Source organism: Macrosteles quadrilineatus, unplaced genomic scaffold (genome assembly GCF_028750875.1).
Source record: "Macrosteles quadrilineatus isolate MER2022 unplaced genomic scaffold, UCM_ALF_1.0 Scaffold_1__1_contigs__length_201487025, whole genome shotgun sequence".
NCBI lineage: Eukaryota > Metazoa > Arthropoda > Insecta > Hemiptera > Cicadellidae > Macrosteles > Macrosteles quadrilineatus.
Window position 1 is genome coordinate 11,846,171 of NW_026542594.1, and position 23,140 is coordinate 11,869,310.

At 37.5% G+C, this 23,140-nt stretch overlaps 1 protein-coding gene across 1 annotated transcript in view; it reads right to left on the minus strand.

Annotated features, from left to right (window-relative positions):
- Positions 1 to 618: 618 nt before the first annotated feature.
- Positions 619 to 23,140, minus strand: part of LOC129005588 (DDB1- and CUL4-associated factor 10) — a 77,855-nt gene continuing 55,333 nt past the window's right edge. Inside the window, exons 6-9 of the mRNA XM_054434518.1 lie at positions 5,498 to 5,664; positions 4,366 to 4,581; positions 3,027 to 3,207; positions 619 to 1,314 (exon numbers count right to left, since the gene is read on the minus strand). Of these exons, the coding sequence (XP_054290493.1) occupies positions 763 to 1,314; positions 3,027 to 3,207; positions 4,366 to 4,581; positions 5,498 to 5,664 (1,116 nt within the window). The 3' untranslated portion in view covers positions 619 to 762. The remainder of the gene's footprint in view (positions 1,315 to 3,026; positions 3,208 to 4,365; positions 4,582 to 5,497; positions 5,665 to 23,140) is intronic.

A 23,140-nucleotide genomic window follows, 5' to 3' on the forward strand; every position in this document is an offset into this window, starting at 1 on the left:
AAACAAGCAGCTGATCACAAACGGCAAACATTACGTCATTGCCGTCTTCTATCGTGACGTCATGGTAGACGAGCATTACGGCCTGTTTTTTTTAGTGTGGCCTTGGTCCAGTCCTCATGATTCAATCTTACAATTTTATAATGTACTTCAATGAAACAATTTTACTAGGCCAACTAAATTAGTGACCAATGATTATTCAGGGTTTATAGATTCAGCATAATTATATCACATCAGCAAAAGCTAATTGCAAATCTTATTTTATGCACTTAGTGCGAACTGACAACTTAAACTATAAAATTTTATTACGGTATGTTGTTAAGCCAACATACAAATTTGAAAAGCTTACTGAAACACTTTATAATTAATTTTCACCAGTCAAAGCGTTCAGATGAATTACACAATTTTGCATATTAGAAGAAGGTCAATGATATTTAAAAATAATAATACTGTAATTCAAAGAGAAGATTCCTCTGGACTTCTTTATGGCCAGGTGTTGTATTTTCCCTATGTAATATACTAGCAAATAATAAAATACTTAAAAATGCCTCATCCTTACATTAAAATTTGTTTGTGATTGTATTTATGTAATTGTGTAACAAAATAATGTAGCTTGAGATATAAAATCAAAATATTACTTTAGACAAAATATCTGACAAAACTAACAACAAATAAAAAAAGACACTAAAGTACATAATAGTATTTACACAGTTTAAACTTACAAAACATTATATAATACATGAGCAATACCACTATGTAACAAGCTTACACCACAGGTTGATGCCATACTATTCTTCCTGTTAAACAACCAGAGACTAGAAGACAATGGCGAGGTGAGAACTTTGTACTGACCACAATGTCTGTGTGGCAAACGTTTGTTCCCAACTCATACAGTTGGACAGCTCTGTCTTTAGGGACACAGGTGGACAACTCAGAACATTCAGGAGAAAAGGCTAACAATCTGACACCATATCCAAACGGGGAACATATCAGACGACCGTCGGACGAGAAGCAGAGCTCCTTGATAAAGCCGCGTCCCACGTTGGGTTCCTCAATAAAATGTGATAGTCGGGGAATATTCTGGTGTATCTTGTGGTTCTTGGGGACCTTAATCCTAGAGCTAGAGGTGCGAGAGGGCCGGTGAGGTGGAGGATTGGAGCGGTTGGCTCCAAGGATGACGATGGTGCGGGAGGTGCTGGGCTGAGCCTCGTCAGCTGGTGGAGGAGGAACCTCCTCACCTTGTCTGCGGTACCTGATGATAAGTGAGGCCACCTGAGGCGCAGATCCTGCAGTGGGTTGGCTACCTTCTTCCATAACCTGAAATACAACAATCTCAGGTCAATGAGGTATTTTTATACATAATGGTGAGAGAGGCCACCTGAGGCACAGACCCTGCGATAAGCCTAGCTACCTTCCTTCATTACTTGCAATACAACAACCTCAGGTCAATGAGGTACTTGTGTACCTGATGGAGAGAGGCGCCACCTAAGCCGCAGACCCTGCGTAAGCCTAGCTACCTTCCTCCATCACCTGCAATACAACAATCTCAGGTCAATGAGGTACTTGTGTACCTGATTGAGAGAGGCCACCTGAGGCGCAGACCCTGCGTAAGCCTAGCTACCTTCCTCCATCACCTGCAATACAACAATCTCAGGTGAATGAGGTACTTGTGTACCTGATGATGAGAGAGGCCACCTGAGGCGCAGACCCTGCGTAAGCCTAGCTACCTTCCTCCATCACCTGCAATACAACAACCTCAGGTCAATGAGGTACTTGTGTACCTGATGGAGAGAGGCCACCTGAGGCGCAGACCCTGCGTAAGCCTAGCTACCTTCCTCCATCACCTGCAATACAACAACCTCAGGTCAATGAGGTACTTGTGTACCTGATTGAGAGAGGCCACCTGAGGCGCAGACCCTGCGTAAGCCTAGCTACCTTCCTCCATCACCTGCAATACAACAATCTCAGGTGAATGAGGTACTTGTGTACCTGATGATGAGAGAGGCCACCTGAGGCGCAGACCCTGCGTAAGCCTAGCTACCTTCCTCCATCACCTGCAATACAACAATCTCAGGTCAATGAGGTACTTGTGTACCTGATTGAGAGAGGCCACCTGAGGCGCAGACCCTGCGTAAGCCTAGCTACCTTCCTCCATCACCTGCAATACAACAATCTCAGGTGAATGAGGTACTTGTGTACCTGATGATGAGAGAGGCCACCTGAGGCGCAGACCCTGCGTAAGCCTAGCTACCTTCCTCCATCACCTGCAATACAACAATCTCAGGTCAATGAGGTACTTGTGTACCTGATGGAGAGAGGCCACCTGAGGCGCAGACCCTGCGTAAGCCTAGCTACCTTCCTCCATCACCTGCAATACAACAACCTCAGGTCAATGAGGTACTTGTGTACCTGATTGAGAGAGGCCACCTGAGGCGCAGACCCTGCGTAAGCCTAGCTACCTTCCTCCATCACCTGCAATACAACAATCTCAGGTGAATGAGGTACTTGTGTACCTGATGATGAGAGAGGCCACCTGAGGTGCAGACCCTGCGTAAGCCTAGCTACCTTCCTCCATCACCTGCAATACAACAATCTCAAGTCAATGAGGTACTTGTGTACCTGATTGAGAGAGGCGCCACCTGAGGCGCAGACCCTGCAGCTGGAACATACAATTGCACACTAAAATATTAGTGTTAAAGTATACACTGAGAATATATAAAATTGTACTTGTTCTTTTGTATTTGATAACTACACTGATTTTGATTTATTATACTCGTACATCTAGAATCAACAATTTTTAAGGCGGCAGTTCCCAAACCTTTTTTGCTTGGCGACAGTTCCAGGTATAGGTCTTACCATGAGACCTATGGTAATAGCCACTTCCCAATAGGAATATTCGCTAAAAACTAAAAACAAGTTATACCTTATATTGATTAGTATTGAATTAATGTTTTTATTTTAAAACCACACACTACTTTGATGCAATATCCTTTACACCTAAACCAAGCATAGCTTAAATTGCATCTAACCTGGAAGTCAGGGATGGAATTCTCCTCAGCATCTCTAGGCCGAGTGCGGGCTGCGTCTGCCAGTGCCAGGCCGCTGGACATGCGTACAATTCGGAACCTGGTGTGAGGCTCCTGGTCTGGCATCAGTATCCCACTACCACCCACACGTCGGTCCTGAGCTCGGTTACGTTCCCTGCGCGACCTGTGACAAAGATATGTCATCAATATTATTAATATTATCAATCTAATCTTACCGACATAATGATGCAAATGAGCTTTACTTCTTAGAAAACTCTTATTTTTTTGCAGGTTTAACCTAAAAGCCTTTAAATAGTTGGAAGAGAAAGTACCCAATGGTCTCTTAGAGCATCTGCTCACATATATTTCAAATATAGACAAAATTAAAAATTCAAAGCACATTTAGAACAACACCCATAATTAGCCTTGACCCTTGTTGTACTTGTTATGTAAGTGACACCATTTCACACTGATGACCTAAGGAGAATGTGCTGTTTACTCATAAATACACTAACATCCCATACTGGCAAGTTTTATCAATACCCCCGCCGCAGCAAACCTGCCGACTAAGCGAATTTCCATTTGTCTTAATTGATTTTCAATTAAATATATTTTAATAACATTAGGTTTATCGAGTACCTAGATTTGCTGCTACAAGAAAACTAATAAAGTGTGTTTTTTTGTAAAATATTGATAGCTTAGGACAAAATAAATAAATTTTATCAAAATACAAAATATATCCATAAACAAGCAAACTACAACATTTTACAATATTCTCCATAAGAATAACATGGGAATTTTAAATTTACAATTTTTTAAATTTTCTCCGTTACTATTAACCGAACAAAAATACTTTTATATACTAAATTAATTGTTTTTTTAAGCTCTTTAAAAAAGTCTAAAGAGAAATTGGGAAATTTTGTGTTTTGAGGGTCAAAAATGAGAAAAACCAATTTTTACCCCATAAAAAAACCCCCGGTAAAGCCCCGTTCCCATGGTCCGATCATGCTGGTTCGCGAACTCATTTAAGTTTATCCCGCTTTAACACCTTTAAACCAAATTTCATCAAAATCGGACAAAAATTACTCAAGTTATCGCGTTCACGGACGTATATATATATATATATATATATATATAAGTCTATATAAATATATATATATATATAAGTCTATATAAATATATATATACAAATTTGAACAAATGGTGTTTTTGGCCTCTGGGGACATCAAAATGAAAAAGTAAATCGGTCCCGGGTCTAGGTCTTACCGTGCCACCTACGGTAATAGCTACTTCCCTATAAGGAAATTCGCTAAAATGTATGTAAAGTAAAATGAACATTGACCTGGCCTCGCGAATGGCTACCAAGGCCTCCCACACGTCAGTGGAGGTGACCACGATGTTGCTGTCTCGCTGGGCCGGCTCCTGCGTGGGAAAGCCTCTGAACGGAGAGTTGCTGAGATTGCGTAGCCTGTGCACTGCTCTGCGGCTCTCCACGTTAGCATTCACCACGCGAGCTCGGGAGTTAGACCCAATCACAAACATACCTTCTAGTGGGGGGCTGCAAACATCATTACTTGTGTCAAAACATTATTTTTGTAAAACAAAATTAATAGTTGTTTAAACTAAACAAAAGATCTTTAGAAAATGGGCCAAATTTACCCTCTATTGAGTAGTTCCACTTTATGATTATTTGTAAATAAACACAATTGGACAAGGATAAAGAAATATACACCATGCAGTGTTGTTCCCTCTTAGAAGTCAATTATATAACAGATAAAAATATAAGAATAATAATATAACAAAGTTAAAAACTCCGGTTAAATATTTTAAATGATTTAAACACTATATAAATATCAAGGAAATCAAGGTGGTGGCAAAATCATAACATCCTCACTCCACAGCGATGTTGAAGACATCATCATTGTCTCAGGCGGTTGGGGAAAAATCATATGCATTATCAGCGATAGCGAAGACATCATTATCTTATCTTGTTATAGCCACAAAAATGTCAACGTCTGCCATAGCAGACTGCAATTTTGGCAAAGCTTTGAAAATCATAAAAACAATCATCATTATCTTTCACGATCTCAACAAAGTTTTAAAAATCTCTCTCGATTGTGAAGACATCGAGATCTTTGTATTCCAAGATTCTGCAATTAAATATCTTCTGCAATAGCAAAGACATCATCATTATCGACTTCTGCGATCAAGGTGAAATTGAGGGCATCTCCAACGATTGCAGAGTCATCATAATCAAACACGATTGCAGTGAAATTGAGAACATTTCTCACAGTTGCAAAGACATCACCGTATGGATAATGGCTAAGTTTTGAACATCTTTAGCGATCGCAAAGACGTCATTATTGCCTTCCAAGATTGCAGCAAAATTATAGCATAACAACTGGTAATCTGAAACTGACAACTGACTTCAGAAACCAACCCATTCCTATCAAAGGTAAGAACTGATTTATTACTGAGGTTCATCGTCGGTTTCATTGGCTGTTAAGTTGGATGTTGAGTCAGCTTCCTCTGCCACCAGGTCTGATGAGTCTGTCTCTTGGATATCATGGATGCACGTCCACTCAGAGTTCTCATCATTGCTAATGTTTCGACTCAAAGCACACCAACCTTGGGGATGAACCTGCAAAACAAACATAAAAGAACATGAGTTGTTATTATAACAAATAAAAAAGTCATTAAATAAGTAACTCCAAACAAAATAAATTAAATTGTAATTAGTTATTTTCATTTAGATATTCATCAGGACTGTTATGTGTTTTGCTAATAAGAAAATCAGCACAAATGTTGTACTAGCCACCATACACGTGCTTTGCAATGGGAAGAGAACGCTAAAGAGAGTTATCATGTTCTAAAGATCAATGGTATGAAATTTGATTAACTCATGAATAAATGTGCATAATTTGGATAAAGCACCAACATAATCATTTTGAAACACCTGGCCTATGTTAAATACTAGCTGGCCTGACAGATGTCGTCCTGCCATGTGGTTTTATGTCAAATGCTCGTTCATTTTCAAGATAAGCTCGTTCGCATCACTCAATCACGTCCTGGTTGAAGTTCGTTTGCTACGCTTACTCACCTTTAGGTTGGAGCTTGTTCGCTGCGCTCACTTGCCTCCAGGTTGAAGTTCGTTCGCTACGCTCACTCACCTTTTGGTTGCAAATTAGCTGTTGTCATAAATAACCAAAATAATAGTGCTGCAACCTGTTGATAAATCTATTAACTTTGCTATTGAACATCACAGAATCAAATTCTTTAGTTAAACCAACTGTTGAAGATTCTTTAATTCCATTTAAATATAAGTACCCTTAAGGTTAACATGGGAAACTCCAGAGCCACTGGGGCGGAGAGCTTTTGACGGATCTGCACTAAACTTCACACAAACCATCCTTGAATAATGCTTAATAATGCCTGAAAGTTTCATTACAATCTGTCGAGCGGTTTCGGAGTCCATAACGTTCAAATATATATATATATATATATATATATACTAGCTGTGTGCCCGTTCTACGCACGGGGATCTTAAAGTAGTCAGTTGAAATCTTCTTATATTAAGAACAGCAGTTGGTTTGCATATTTTTAGATATGCTGGCAAAACTATTATATATAAACCTTCGCAAATACAGTATCTGACAGTTTCAAGCCAAAACACATGATTCGCAATTAAATGTCACCCGGATCGTGTTAGTCCATATGTTAAATCCAATGATTAAACTAAAAAAGCTTTATAGGCCTAGATCAATGAGGCATAGCACTAAGGTAGGCCTATAGTTGAAAGTTACTTCCCACAATGGTTCAAAGTATTTAAAGTACTACCTCAACCTCACCATTTAACACTTTATTCGGGTTGACATTTTAATTATCAAGGTGCTCTTGTCCTTTTCGTGACACTGAGAAATACGGACATAAATGCGTTACCAACAGACATACACACAAAAATACAGAACTTAATTAGGGAATTTGATAAGTTTTAAGCATAACAAAGTACATATAAAATTAGTATTTGAAATTTGTATTGTCATCAAATTTTATCATACCAATCTATATTTGCTTGGACCGAAGATGACCCGAAATGCTGTCGAAATGGCGTCTTACTATATGAAATGAAGTACTATAGACAATTTAGATTGGTAATTTATAATAAAAATTACCAAAATAGGCCACAAACTACTAATACATAAACAACGTAAATCATAAACAATTCATGATGGTTTGTTAACAAATATTTTACTTAAATGAGTTATCATTTTCTTAGCATAAACTAAAATTTTGAACCCAGACAGAAAAAGCAAAACTTATACAGTTAAGACATAAATTAAATTGAGTACGGCTATAATACGACTGTATAAATAAGGTGAACACCAACAATAACTAATTTGTAAATTACAGTGATGTGTTGGTACGTAAAAATGATTCTTGCTGCTACCAACGGTTCTAAGGAAAAGAACCAGTACCAAAAATCAACGTTTATAGTTAAGAATTACGTCCGACAAATTAAATGCGTTAATCAAGTCCCAAAGTTATTGATTTCTTGGTTTTGGATTTTCTCGTAAAAGGTTATTGGCAATCAAAGTTATTTCCCATTAATTTCTTTATTTGTAAACAACTTTTAATGTAAAATTATTGGTGTCAGTTTGAAAAAAAAACAACCTCATACAAACAACTGTTTGTTATTTAATAGATTACGTTGGCCTATTCTCTAAACAATGATTCGCATATCTTTTAACATTAGAATGAAATGTGACAAAAATGACACAACACTGGGTTTTTGGACGTTTGTAATTTTATTTCTTATTTTATTTCTTAAGTAGGGAGGCCGTGTATTCTAGGGAAAATTACCGGTATCAAGGATCGTCGTCGAAAAGGTTGTTATGAATAATTGGGTAGTCGCCACTATTGGCGACGATCATTAATATGAGCCCTATACAACACTGATTCAAGGTCTTCTTTCTGGTTATCAAAACTCAAGAACAATTTTACACACAAAGAATCTCTGGTTCCTGACCTGGATGATGCCTAGTTATTAATTATTTCATTTACGGTTACACTATATTATTCCACTTGCGATTAATTAAATCCGTTATGTAAGACAACGTTTTTAATGTCACTTGGATGGGATTTACCTTCAAAATGTGATCGGAAATGGTTGCGGTATTTGTAAACAATATTTGTAAACATATCAGTGACAGCTAGAAAAAATAATCTTGATCCGAACAGCTTGTAGCGTCAGCTGATGACGTTGTCATAGCAACGAATTATGATTTAGTCTGGTTTTTGTTTTCCTCAGGATTGTACACAAAATTTAACTCTCTTATTAAACTACTTTTCTTTTACTTATTTGGTCGTATTTCATTTGATATACACAAACAACCACGACCAAAATGGTGACCCCGACTAAAACCGTTATCTAAAGACTTATTTTCTTTGAAGAGTTTAAATCTTTTGTGTTTCCTCCTTCGAACGATGTCATTAGAAAACCTGCAGACTCAACTCTCCGAACTTACAACTACGAATGAAGAACTGCGTCAACGGATTGGACAACCCAGCACTTCTCAAAACATGTCTGTCAACAGAGTAGCCGTCAAACTTCCGCCCTTTTGGCCTGAAAGACCAAGACTGTGGTTCTGTCAAGTTGACTCGCAATTTCTTATATCTGGAATTACCAACGACGACACCAAGTTTCACTACGTGGTCTCGCAATTGGACACAGGAATTGCTGCTGAAGTCAAAGACATCATAATGAACCCTCCTCAAGGCGACAAATACGGACATCTAAAAAAGAAACTGATTGAACGCCTCTCTGCATCTGAAGAGCAACAAGTGCGGCGGCTGCTGAGTGAAGAGGACCTTGGAGACCGCAAGCCTTCCCAGTTTTTGAGGCATCTTAGGTCTCTTGCGGGCTAGACTCCCCTTCAAGACAACATGCTTCGTCAACTGTGGCTCAGACGACTCCCTCCTCATTCACAAGCCATATTGACTACGCAACTTGAGCTCTCCTTGGACAAACTGGCAGAACTGGCTGATAAGATCATGGAGGTGGCTGACATTCCTTCAACACCTGGTATTTGTAAAGTCTCTTCAGGTAACGCTTCTTTATTAAATGCAATAGAATCCCTCTCTAAACAAGTTCAAGCATTATCAGAAACCAGAGTACGAGATACACAGGTGAGACCTAGGGGTCGTTCCCAGTCTCGTGGTAGATCAGGAAACGAGCCTAATCCCTCTAAGAACTGGTGCTGGTACCATAGAAAATTCAAAAACAATGCTACCAAATGTCTTTCTCCATGCTCTTTTCAGGGAAACCTCAGAAACAATCCGTAGAGGCCGCAACGGATTGTTCAAATGCTGGCGGCCGTCTCTTTGTGATGGACAGAAATTCACGAACTAGGTTCCTTATCGACACCGGGTCTGATGTGTCGTGTTATCCTTAACGCCTTATCAAACATAAACGTTTTCCTACTAGCTATTCACTAAGTGCTGCCAATAACAGTGAAATAAAGACTATGGTACCATGCCTCTCACCCTTAATTTAGGCCTTAGACGCAATTTCCCTTGGAGTCTAGTGGTAGCGGATGTTTCAATACCTATATTAGGTTCAGACTTCCTTTCACACTATCACTTATTACCCGATTGCAAGATGAAATGTTTGGTTGACAAGAAAACGGGATTGAATGCCGAGGGAATAGTTTCTAACAACAATCAAACTAGTATTAAAGTTATATCTTTCTCCTCGCCATTGGCAGAAGTTTTTTCTGAATTCCCTGATATTATTTGTCCTCCAGGCTTACCTCGTGCTGTGAAACATAAAACAGTTCATCATATAAATGTTACACCTGGTCCTCCTGTTCACTGTCGACCACGTCGCATACATCCTCAAAAATTGAAAGCTGCCCGGAAATAATTTGAGGAGATGGTTAAGCTTGGTATTGCTCGACCCTCTGAAAGCCCCTGGTCCTCGCCTTTGCACATGGTGCCTAAAGGTGAAAATGGATAGCGTCCTTGCGGTGATTACCGCGCTTTAAATGCTCGTACTGTTCCTGACAGATACCCTGTACCACATATTCAGGATTTCTCGTTCAATTTAGCAGGCTGTACACATTTCTCTGCCATTGATTTGACCAAGGCTTACCACCGAATTCCCGTCCACGAAGATGACATCCAAAAAACAGCAATCACCACTCCATTTGGGTTGTTTGAATTTCCATTCATGACTTTTGGCTCACGCAACGTGGGTCAAACATTTCAAAGATTCATAGATGAAGTTATTCACGGCCTTGATTTTTGTTATGCATATATTGACGACATTTTAGTATTTTCCCAGTCTGAAGAAATACATAAAGAACACCTAAGAATGTTGTTTGAACGACTTTCTGACTATGGAGTAGTTGTAAATCCATCTAAATGTGTAATTGGTGTACCAGAAGTTAAATTTCTAGGTTATTTAGTCTCATCTGCTGGGACACGTCCACCTCAGGAGAGAGTCACTACTCTACAAGACTACCAGTTACCTCAGACAATGCGTGGTCTTCGCAGATTCTTGGGAATTATGAACTTTTATCGTAGGTTTCTGCCTAAGGCCGCTGAATTTCAAGCACCTCTGCACTCCCTACTTAGTGACGCTAATTCAAAAGGTTCCCTCCCTGTGCCCTGGACTCCAGAGACAGAAGAAGCTTTCCAAGCATGCAAGGCTAGCTTATCATCAGCAACACTATTGTTTCATCCTAAACTTGATGCTCCTCTTGGTCTCTTTACAGACGCCTCTGGAGTAAGCGTAGGTGCTTGCCTCCAACAGTTTGTCGATGACTTTTGGCAACCTCTAGGTTTTTCCCCAAGAAACTATCATCCAAACACTGCATCTGGCCTGCATACTACAGAGAACTCCTCGCTATTTATGAAGCTGTGCAGCATTTCCGTCATCTCTTGGAAACAACTTCTTTCACTATATTCACAGATCATAAACCACTTATTTATGCCTTTCAACAGCGCCGTGACAAGTTGCCTCCAGCCCAGTTACGCCAACTTTCATTTATCTCTGAGTTTTCGACAGACATAAAGCACATCAGTGGCTCACAAAATATAGTTGCTGATGCTTTGTCACGTGTTGAAGCCATTTAAATTGTTTTAGATCATGAATCCTTAGCCCAGCCGCAAGAGTCAGACGAAGAACTTCAAAATCTCATTTCAGAAAGTACTACATCTCTTAGATTGGAGAAAGTTCCAATTCCTGGAACCCATTTGAGCCTTATCTGTGACACCTCAACAGGAACTCCTAGACCCTTTGTGCCATCAGAACTGCGACGTAGAGTTTTCGACCAGTTCCACAAGCTGAGTCATCCTGGAATACGTGCCACAACAAAACTTATCTGCGATCGTTTTGTCTGGCCTTCCATTCGTAAGGATTGCCACAAATGGACTCAATCTTGCCTCTCATGCCAAAGATCTAAGATAACTAGACATGTTTCTACCCCTCTTGGTGATTTTCATACACCTACAGAACGTTTTTCCCATGTCCACATTGACCTAATTGGCCCACTTCCCTTATCAAAGTCTTCTAGGTACTGTCTAACTATCATAGATAGATTTACTCGTTGGCCTGAAATTTGTCCTATTGATCAAATAACTGCCGAATCTGTTACTCGAGCGTTTGTCTCTACTTGGATAGCTCGATTTGGATGCCCACAAAAGTTGACATGTTGTGATCGTGGATCCCAGTTCACATTGACTTTGTTTAAAGATCTAACGCGACAGTTGGGCATAAAGCTCCAGTTCACTACCAGCTGGCATCCACAAGCCAACGGTATGATTGAAAGACTCCACCGCCAGTTGAAAGCTGCTATAATGGCTCACAGCAAATCAGACTGGACCGAAGTACTGCCCTTTGTCCTTCTCGGAATAAGATCTGCTTTCAAGGAGGACATCACTGCTTCATCAGCTGAACTGGTGTACGGAGAACCACTGCGTCTTCCGGGAGAGTTTTTCGTAGTACCTTCCCACGAGAGCAACGAGCCACAAGGATTGGTATCAGGGCTGCGTAAGCATATGAATCGACTAAGACCTACACCCGCATCACGCCACATTAAATCAGGGTCGTTTGTGTTCAAGAACCTAAGCACTTGTGACTTTGTATTCCTCCGACAAGACAGCTTAAGAAATTCTTTAGAGGCTCCATATTCTGGTCCTTACAAGGTCAAATGTCGTGACGAAAAGACAATTACCATCATTGTAAGAGGCCAAGAAACTAAGGTATCTTTGGACAGGGTCAAGCCAGCCTATATTATTGCAGATGAAAATCCTATTCCAGAGCCCACGAAACGTTTGGTGCCGACTGGACAAGCAGAGGAAACCTAAAAAATACCATCATCTTGTCAAACTCCATCTACGAAGTCTTATACAACTCGTTCTGGAAGACAAATCCGACCACGGGTTACTTTTCAAAATGATGTATAGATTCCTTTTCTCCGTGGGGGGCTGGTGTAGCGTCAGCTGATGACGTTGTCATAGCAACGAATTATGATTTAGTCTGGTTTTTGTTTTTCTCAGGATTGTACACAAAATTTAACTCTCTTATTAAACTACTTTTCTTTTTTTTCATAATGTAGTTGTTTTTCTAAACCACGTTAGCTAATCAATAAAAGGTTACATTACCTGCAGACTGCCTTGTGGGTTTTGTTAATCCAGTAGGATTACGTACGTTTCGGCAAATATATTGCCATCATCAGATCCCAGAACTTGAAGGTTAAAATCTTGATTTTTCGACACACATGGTCACGTCAAAGTTTAAAATAGAACACATACACAAAACGAACATTAAATACATGTAGGCCTACTATTAAAAAACCGAACAGGATGTAATATGATGCACGCATCTCTCTTGCCGAGTCTCGACTGGTAGTCGTCAGGTCCTGTGAACTGGACTCTGACCCCAAGGCATCCTGTATCATAAGTGTCGGTCTCTATCCAGTTGTATTAAAGTTTCAAATCTGAAACTTCAATTTGAAACTTTAATACAACTGGATAGAGACCGACACTTATGATACAGGATGCCTTGGGGTCAGAGTCCAGTTCACAGGACCTGACGACTACCAGTCGAGACTCGGCAAGAGAGATGCGTGCATCATATTACATCCTGTTCGGTTTTTTAATAGTAGGCCTACATGTATTTAATGTTCGTTTTGTGTATGTGTTCTATTTTAAACTTTGACGTGACCATGTGTGTCGAAAAAATCAAGATTTTAACCTTCAAGTTCTGGGATCTGATGATGGCAATATATTTGCCGAAACGTACGTAATCCTACTGGATTAACAAAACCCACAAGGCAGTCTGCAGGTAATGTAACCTTTTATTGATTACTTTTCTTTTACTTATTTGGTCGTATTTCATTTGATATACACAAACAACCACGACCAAAAGCTGTTCGTTATTTCATAGATCATTATGTGATAAAAATTGGACAAAAACTTGACAAACATCGCACAAAACTGCATTTTTGAACGTCCGTAATTTTATTTACTAAGTAGTGAGGCCATATTTTAATGGCTAAAGACACTCTCGCCAATCCAGTGAATACATTAAAATGACTTGGATCTTGATATGTACTCTCGTTTTTCTGGAGAAGATTGCGTAAAATGCCACCTTGAGTGTTACAGAAAGACAGAAAGACAGACAGACAGACAGAAATTTAGATGAGACTTGTTTCGGCTTCTTTAATGCATAAAACGTAAAAATAACCTACAAATTTATGATTCTGAGCAATGTGCAGACAAAACTCAAATTTTATTTATATAGATACAAACTTCCTCTTTTATAAATATAGATTAAAAGTAATAAGTTTGTTTACTCCAAATTTTCTCATCTATAATATTAGTTCCTTCCATCTAAATCATTGACTTGAGCTGTAATGTTCTAAAAGTATTTACTGGCTACTCTGTTTCTCAGATATTATTTTTGGAGAAAACAAACATAGAAACTCAATACATTTTTTTATAAACATTTTGAAAAAAAAGACAGGCAATAAGTTGATGAATTATGCATTTAAAAATAAAAACACCCTATTGTACAAATATTAAAAATTGTTTATTAAATTAAAAACATAAAAATAACTGTAAACAATCATACTTTGAAAGTTCTCATTGTGTATCACAACATTTTGTTGCTCTTTAGTTCAAATTAGCTGTTGTCATAAATTCAAACAAAAATTGATAGTGCTGCACCCTAAACCTAGTAGCTTTTTAATGCATTGAACATTATAGAATCAACTTGTTTGGATTTAGAACTGTTAACCCTTAGCGGTCAGAAAAACCTGACAAGTTGTAATATTTATACGAAGCGACAGGCCTATAGTTCATGCTATGAGTGGCCCATCCAACTTTCCTGGTTTGGCTGCCATTATTACTACTCTCGTTTCCAGATAGTTCCGATGATTGTCGAGGGAGCGCAGCACCTCACAAGCAGAAAGAAACGTAAACAAAATTACAATGCTAAAAAATATTATGAAGAGAAACAGGGGGCCACTATGGGGTGGACAGCCGAGCTTAACAGAAATCGCATAGAGGGCCACTGTGCATGGCCAGCCTGAGCTGTGGGGCTACCTAGCACAAAGCCAATGTCACGTCATTATTTGAAACGAGAGGACCACTAAGTGTGGCATTACCGATCTATAGGGAGGGAAAAGAGAACGATAAACCAGACCGCAAAGGGTTAAGACTCTTTCGAATTCCTTTTAAATATCAATACTTATAAGGTTAACATGGGAATCTCAGAGCCGCTGCAGCAGAGCCTGAAAGGATTTTTGAGATACAAATTTTATGCCTATATGTTAATCGGGAGTGTGAGCTATCATCATGCCAAATTTCAGCCCAATCCGACCAGTAGTTAATGCGTGATAACTTCAAACAAACACACCAACCTTTACATTTATAATATTAGTATGAGGTATGATTAATTATATTTTTTTATATTGAGGGTAATTTACAAAAAAATTTCTCCATATACAGTGTAGAGAGTGTCACAGAAATAAGTAGTGGGATTTGCAGAATACATACCAAAATAAGTCAAATATGTCCAGTATCATTTTTGTGATTTTAACCTAGAAAATCCATTATTTAAATGGTTACAAACCGTAGTTTTGCAAAAATAATTGATTATTAATAAAATATTATTATATTTATGAATCTAGGTATACACTTTAAGGTAAGTTTAGTTAGTAGTAAAAGTCTTCAAAAATGCTTGTTATAAATCTTTACATCTTTTACAAACTTGACTTTATATATGTGTCTCTTAGCACGATAACTCGAGTAAAAATTACATGTTTTGATTAAATTTGGTGTAAACCTACATCTTTTTAAATGAGTTCATGATCAGCATGATCGAGCTATGGGAACGGGGTTTTATGAGGGAAAAAAATTGGTTTTTCCTATTTTTGACCCCAAATACATAATTTTTGCAATAGCTCTCTAAAGGAGTTGATCTAACCTGTAGCAGTTGATTTTATTGATTCTGCAATAAACTCAATTGATGCAGAGGAAAAGGTTATAGAAGTTTTCTTAGATATAATGATATAACTAAAACCTTTGACTGTGTTTCTCACTTTTTACTCATTGACAAATTGGCAAAACTCTATATTACATAACCTACTTTACCCTGGCCAAAAAACAACCTCATAATCAGAAAACAGTGTGTTGAACTGGTTCACAACAATCAAAACATTGTAGTTGTTAGCCTCCGGATTGCCAAATAATATTAAAAAAGGTTCAAATACCTGCTATTAAGCAATCCAAATTTGTTGTTAGAACAACAAGTTTCGGTGTCTGTGTGACACCATCATCAGGCTGCACAAGGACAGTTTTCTTTCTTCATACGAAGAGCGTCATATTTACACGAAAAATAAATAAACATTTACAGACGACACAAACACGAACACGAGACATTTATGGTAACTGATCAGTTAGGAAAACAGACGACGCTAACCCGGCGGAGTTTGAGTCCAGACTGCGGGTGGTCAGTGCAGTGGTGTACGTCCGTTATCTTATCATCCCAGGTTGCGTCCTGTCAATCACACCTCCCCTCTCCAGTAAACCGATGGCAGTGTCAAACATAAAATTAGACGAGAAAAAATTGTTGGTCATTTAGTACATTATGGTGGTCGGATTTTACTGCCTTATATATCTCAAACTCTTCCAATGTGTTAAGTTTATATCTGTCTTTACAAAAATGTAGAATATCCATATTGCTGCTAATGTTGGTATAATTGTGGCCTTGGGATATTAAATGTTCGGCAAAAGATGATGTTTGGTGGGCTGTTGACGCTTTTGGAATATGCTCTTTGAATCGTTTTGTAAAGGAACGTGCTGTTTGGCCGATGTAATATTTCGTACAATCGGTGCAATTGATCTTGTAAACGCCAGTTTTATCATAAGATTGCGTCATCGTGGGACTGCGTTCCTTTAACAATGAACCAAGCTTGTTTTCTGTTCTGAAGGAAACTGTGATTTTGTTTTTTGCCATGAGATTTTTATACAGGGTGTTCATTTGAAAACTTTCCATATCTGTTGTGTGCAAAGGTAAGGCTTTTAACACTTGTTCGTTCTCATTTCCCCATAATTTGGACATGCCAAATCCAATAAAATTATTTTAAATTTTGAAAAATGCCCCAAAAGGGCCCAATTTGGGGGGTAGGGGTGCTTTTTGAGAAATTTTCAAATGTAAACATGGGTTGTGTGATACATCAATTTAAAGGTCTAATCACCCCGATCATTTTGGTGCAAAAAAAGTTTAATTATCTTTAACTGTATTTACAGGGTGGGTCAAAACGTTTTAAAAAAGGACTTTGAAGTTAAGTACCGTATTACCCTAAATACTGAACGGAACAGCGCCAAATTTCTTTCCAAGCTTATTCTTGAGCTACTCTTTAAGATAACTTGTAGTAAGGGCATTTTCCATGTTACAGGGTGTCTACTACATTCTGGATAAAAAATTCATGGACAATTCCCGTACATTTAAGGACACTTTGCCGTAACCTTTGTCGGTGTCATTAGGCCTACCGAATAATTTTTCTGATTTGTCAAACTGTATTAATCTTGTTATTCACTGTAGTTGTACCAGAGAGAAAAGTAAATAATAATAGATAAGAGTTAAAAATTACAAAATAGAAATTTATTGAAAGTAAACAAACATAGGCCTACCTATACTTTAGGTAAAGCTTTTATAGTGTAACAGAGAAACGCAATCATTGTCTCCTGCGATAGCGACAAATATCTCCATCCGTCACGTAAACTTCATAACATAGCTTATCCGATCCAGGCGGATTAATTTGGCATGATTCGCCCTGGCACAACGTTAGGTTCTCGACTACTTTTGAAAAAAAATCTTTAATGCATATTGTTACTCAATTCTTAGTACAAAATCAAGGTATGGTAAGCGGCTATTAATAAGCAATAAGCACAGAGTAAGATTATTCTATTTTCATTTGTAAAGTTAATATCGACACATAGCAATCATTAGTTGTTTATCTTAGGCTCAATTACATTTTCTTGATATATTTTACAGCTCTTTCAAGAATCAAAATACCCAGGCCTAAACCTAATTATTTAGGAGGGCCTATATAAACTGAGTAACAAACAATGAGGTTATAATAGCAGCAAAGTTAAGTTACTATCATCATTCTAGTTCATAAGATTTTGATTGCTTAAAGCATACAACTCAATAAATAAATATATGGGAAACAAAAAACATTGAAACCTGAATAGCCAACAATATAAGACAAAGATACAGAAAATGCAATGACATAATTTGAAACCAAGCAGGCCTACATAGTGATAAAACATTAATGCAAACAACAATGCTTGTGGTTTTGTCAATTGAAAGATAAAATGTCCATAAAAAAGGGGTTAACTTACAAAATAAGACTGTAGATCATTTACATGTTTAATATGAAACCATAAACAGTTTTATAGCACTAGGCACTGGCCGCAGCAAATTGAATCTTCAAGCCGAAAGTACAAGTAAGAAGTGAAATTTAACAGCCATTATAAAGCTATTATTTTCACGATAAAATAGGTTTGGGATCTAATAATAATTACCCTAGTAATAAAAAAAGAAGTTGTAAAGGAATAAAAGTGATACAACTTTTATGAGCTAGCTGCTGAGTCAACAGTTCTTGGAAGTACTTGACTTGACACTTGATTGTCGTGATAAAATATTAATGGGTTTGAGATTGTTAATGGGATTTTTATTGCATAATTACTCTAGTTATAAATTATGAAAATGTAAACAAACATCTGATAAACCTTTTATGTGCTCCTAACCAACTAGCGATCAATAAAATTATGGCCCATTAAAAATTTAAGGACATTGTCTGGCATTTAAGGACAATTCCCGTACATTTCATGGCCAGTAAAAATTTAAGTACAATTCCCGGTTTTCCCGGATTTCCCGGTTGGTAGACACCCTGATGTTATTTTCTAATCAAAAAAAAATCTCAAATTTTAAGAATAAAAGAAAGTTGAAAACTCAAAATTCTTAAATAGCAAGGTATGACAAATTTCATACCACGTGAAAGGTCCTTTTTTAACAAATATTTTATGTATTTAAGTTTTCTTTCTATCTCTTACCGTTTAAAAATTGCAGTGGAAAAACATAATTTTCTATGGTAAAATTATAACTAGTTTTCTAATAAAACACATTGCACTTTGTACAACGATGTAGTAGGATTCATAACAAATTGATCGACTACTTTAACGTGTGTCAGAATTCATCTTGGACTCTTCATCCTGTTCTTTTCTCATTGGTAACTGAGCCAGTTTCAGAAAACTTCCTAACTAAATCATTTACAGCCATATCACTCAAGGTATACCTGGATATCTATTGTTAAACACTTTGCAGTTATCCTGGAACACTTTTGTTATGACCAATAAGTAAAAATAAAGTCTATTTTTTTAAGTTTACACCATATTTGATTAGGTACTACAGAAAATGGTACTTTTGAAATTAGTACTACCATTGACTAGTCAATGGTACAACAGAAAGCGGCCCACGCTTGGGTTTTTCTCATCAGCTATAAAACTTGTTTTTCACAAAGTAAAACGTAATGACTTGTTTGCCTATCTGCCTAAAAATAATTATGAATTGTTTCCTTCAGTTATTGCACCATTTAATGTGTCTAGAGACGAATTTTGGCTGTTTTATTAGAAAACTAGTTACAATTTTACCATAGAAAATAATGTTTCTCTACTGCAATTTTTAAACGGTAAGAGATAGAAAGAAAACTTAAATACGTAAAATGTTTGTTAAAAAAGGACCTTTAACGTGGTATGAAATTTGTCATACCTTGCTATTTAAGAATTTTGAGTTTTCAGCTTTCTTTTATTCTTAAAATTTGAGATTTTTTTTTGATTAGAAAATAACATGGAAAATGCCCTTACTACAAGTTATCTTAAAGAGTAGCTCAAGAATAAGCTTGGAAAGAAATTTGGCACTGTTCCGTTCAGTATTTAGGGTAATACGGTACTTAACTTCAAAGTCCTTTTTTAAAACGTTTTGACCCACCCTGTAAATCCAGTTAATGATAATTAATCTTTTTTTGCACCAAAATGATCGGGGTGATTAGACCTTTAAATTGATGTATCACACAACCCATGTTTACATTTGAAAATTTCTCAAAAAGCACCCCTACCCCCCAAATTGGGCCCTTTTGGGGCATTTTTCAAAATTGAAAATAATTTTATTGGATTTGGCATGTCCAAATTAGGGGGAATTGAGAACAAACAAGTGTTAAAAGCCTTACCTTTGCACACAACAGATATGGAAAGTTTTCAAATGAACACCCTGTATTTATTGCTCATAAAGGTGCCAAATTTTGCAGAGATGAAAGTGTTCTGTTTATTAGTTCCTGTTTTATTTTTATGTTTGTAGATGAGTTTATCCACAATACTACTTGGCCAATAGTACATCGGCCAAACAGCACGTTCCTTTACGAAACGATTCAAAGAGCATATTCCAAAAGCGTCAACAGCCCACCAAACATCATCTTTTGCCGAACATTTAATATCCCAAGGCCACAATTATACCAACATTAGCAGCAATATGGATATTCTACATTTTTGTAAAGACAGATATAAACTTAACACATTGGAAGAGTTTGAGATATATAAGGCAGTAAAATCCGACCACCATAATGTACTAAATGACCAACAATTTTTCTCGTCTAATTTTATGTTTGACACTGCCATCGGTTTACTGGAGAGGGGAGGTGTGATTGACAGGACGCAACCTGGGATGATAAGATAACGGACGTACACCACTGCACTGACCACCCGCAGTCTGGACTCAAACTCCGCCGGGTTAGCGTCGTCTGTTTTCCTAACTGATCAGTTACCATAAATGTCTCGTGTTCGTGTTTGTGTCGTCTGTAAATGTTTATTTATTTTTCGTGTAAATATGACGCTCTTCGTATGAAGAAAGAAAACTGTCCTTGTGCAGCCTGATGATGGTGTCACACAGACACCGAAACTAGTTGTTCTAACAACAAATTTGGATTGCTTAATAGCAGGTATTTGAACCTTTTTTAACAATCAAAACAGTTTAGTAAAAAAATCTCAGGTGAGACTTGTTTATCAAGGAGTACCGCAAGGCTCCATTTTGGTCCACTTTTATTTTTAATATGCATAAATGGATTATCTCAAGTCATATCTGGTAATAAGAGAAACAAAATTTGCATCCATACAGATGATGTCAATTAGAAAATAAGTGGCGGATCAATTGAGGGACTTGGATCAATCTATCAGTAAATATCTTAGTGACATCAATAGTTTCTTTAGTGACCATCAACTACTGATCAATCTTTCAAAGACTAATTTAGTGCCAATCAGTGCTATCAACAAAAAGAATAATGAATTAAATACTATATAAAAAAAAAATTCTCCAATAAATTACACTAAATTTTTATGTTTGATAATAAGCACCAATTTAAGTTGGGATTTACATATTATTGAATACTAGCTGGACAGACGTCGTCCTGTCCTAACGTGGTTTTATGTCAAATGCTCGTTCATTTTCAAGATGAGCTCGTTTGCATGGCTCAATCACGTCCTGGTTGAAGTTCGTTCGCTACGCTCACTCACCTTTACGTTGGAGCTCGTTCGCTGCCCTCACTTGCCTTCAGTTACATTTGACAACAAATATTCGTAAAAAACAAATGGAATAGAAACCTATTTGATAGCTCTCATTTGTTATGCATAGATTTGTTTAAAAAAATTAGGTTATCATTACAACAGCTGTTTCCTTGATCTATACTTATTTAATACGCAAGCAGGTTTTTTGTGACAATTACTCCTCCGAAACTACTGAACCGATTGACATGTTTTTGGTGTCATTGGAAAGAGCGTAACGTGTAGTTGTGCAGGAAACTGAGTTCCGCCGATTTTTAAGCTTTTTGGAGGTGATCCGGAAGGTCGCCGAGGTCGAAAATTTGGATTTAGTAACTCGGTACTAACAAAAAACATAAAAAAAATAAACCTACTACCCCATTTCATGCAAGGTAGACCCTGATTTTTATAACAAGGTTACTGGGTTAATATAGTATATACAGGAAACAAAATACATATGTTTAAATACAAAAATACAATTTCAAAAATAAAATATAAAATAAGACTAAAAATAAAAAATAACATTTCTGTATTAGTTAATTTGACTAATTTTATGATATGCACAGATATAGGCAAGGGCCTGCACAGTGCACAATGGCTGCCTGTGTGTCTGCTGGGTTACTATTACCAGTAAACCAAATCATAATGGAATTATATAAAAAAAAAAAAAAAAAAAAAAAAAAAAAAACTAGCAAACCTTGGAATTGTGCACAATCTTATAGGTAGAAAATTCATATGCAAATAAATTAGGCTAGTTTAGATTTAGTGACTTGAGTCAGTTTGAAAAACATGTAATATGAAACTCGCTTGCAAATAAAGGCCTTTTTATTTATTTATTTAGAAGAAGGACTTTTTATTGTTTTTTTTTATTTGGCGTTTTTGGGTATCTTTGTTTTGTTGATAAAGGAGGGGGTGGTGGAAGGCCTAATTCTGTTTGCAGTTTATGTGCCGTTTTTTTGTTAAAGTCGTTAAAAGATTCTCTTTTGATTAATTGACAATAACCCAAATGATTCTTTTGGATTTAATTTGATTCTCCATAAGAAAAATATTGATTTTGGTTTATTTTAAAATTAAAAAACTCACCGCTGCTAATGGCCACTCCTTTGCATTCCGAGCATTGCTAGATTCTGGTAGTATGTCCAACTTTATTTCTGAGAGAGCTGCTCAAATCTTGGGTACTCGACGCCACCCTTCTAATCTCTCTGTCACGGGGCTTATCTAGCTTATCGGTTATTATCTATTATCTCAGTCTCTCACTCAAACCAAAGGCTCACTTAGTGTTAATGTTGAGTCACTCTCTGGTCACTTAGTTGTCCAAAAACACTGTTTCCCTATTTTGGAAACAATCTCTATCGATTTACCCAGAATGGAACTCACCCCGGAAGTACAACAGAAGGTGAAACCTTTCGTTCTCGCAGACCCAACATTCCATAAACCGGGTCCCATTGGCGTCCTTATAGGATGTGCATTATTTCCTCAAGTGCTAACAAATGAATGTCACTCGTTAGGTGATCACATGCCTTATGCTCTTGGTATCATTTTTGGTTACGTCATCGCTGGAACAGCTCCGTGTTCTCCTTCTCCGAGAGCCTCTCATCTTTCTATCTCTCTCCTCTCCACTGCGGATATTGACCTCCACTCTTCAATGCAACGTTTGGACTCAAGAGGAATTGCCTTCCTGTTTTAAAAAATCTGCTGAAGAAATTGCGGGCGATACCTTTTTTGATACCACGCATTCTCATGACTCTTCCGGGCGTTAAACTGTACGACTGCCATTTTCAAGTGACCACGCTCCTTCCACCCTCGGCACTTCTAAGCCTATCACTGAACAACGCTTCCAATCTCTAGAAAGGAAATTGCAACACTCAAACAATGTGGAATTTCGCAACCTTTATTCAGGCTTCATGTCGGAATATCATTCTCTAGGACATATGGAAATGAGCCCAAACCTCGCT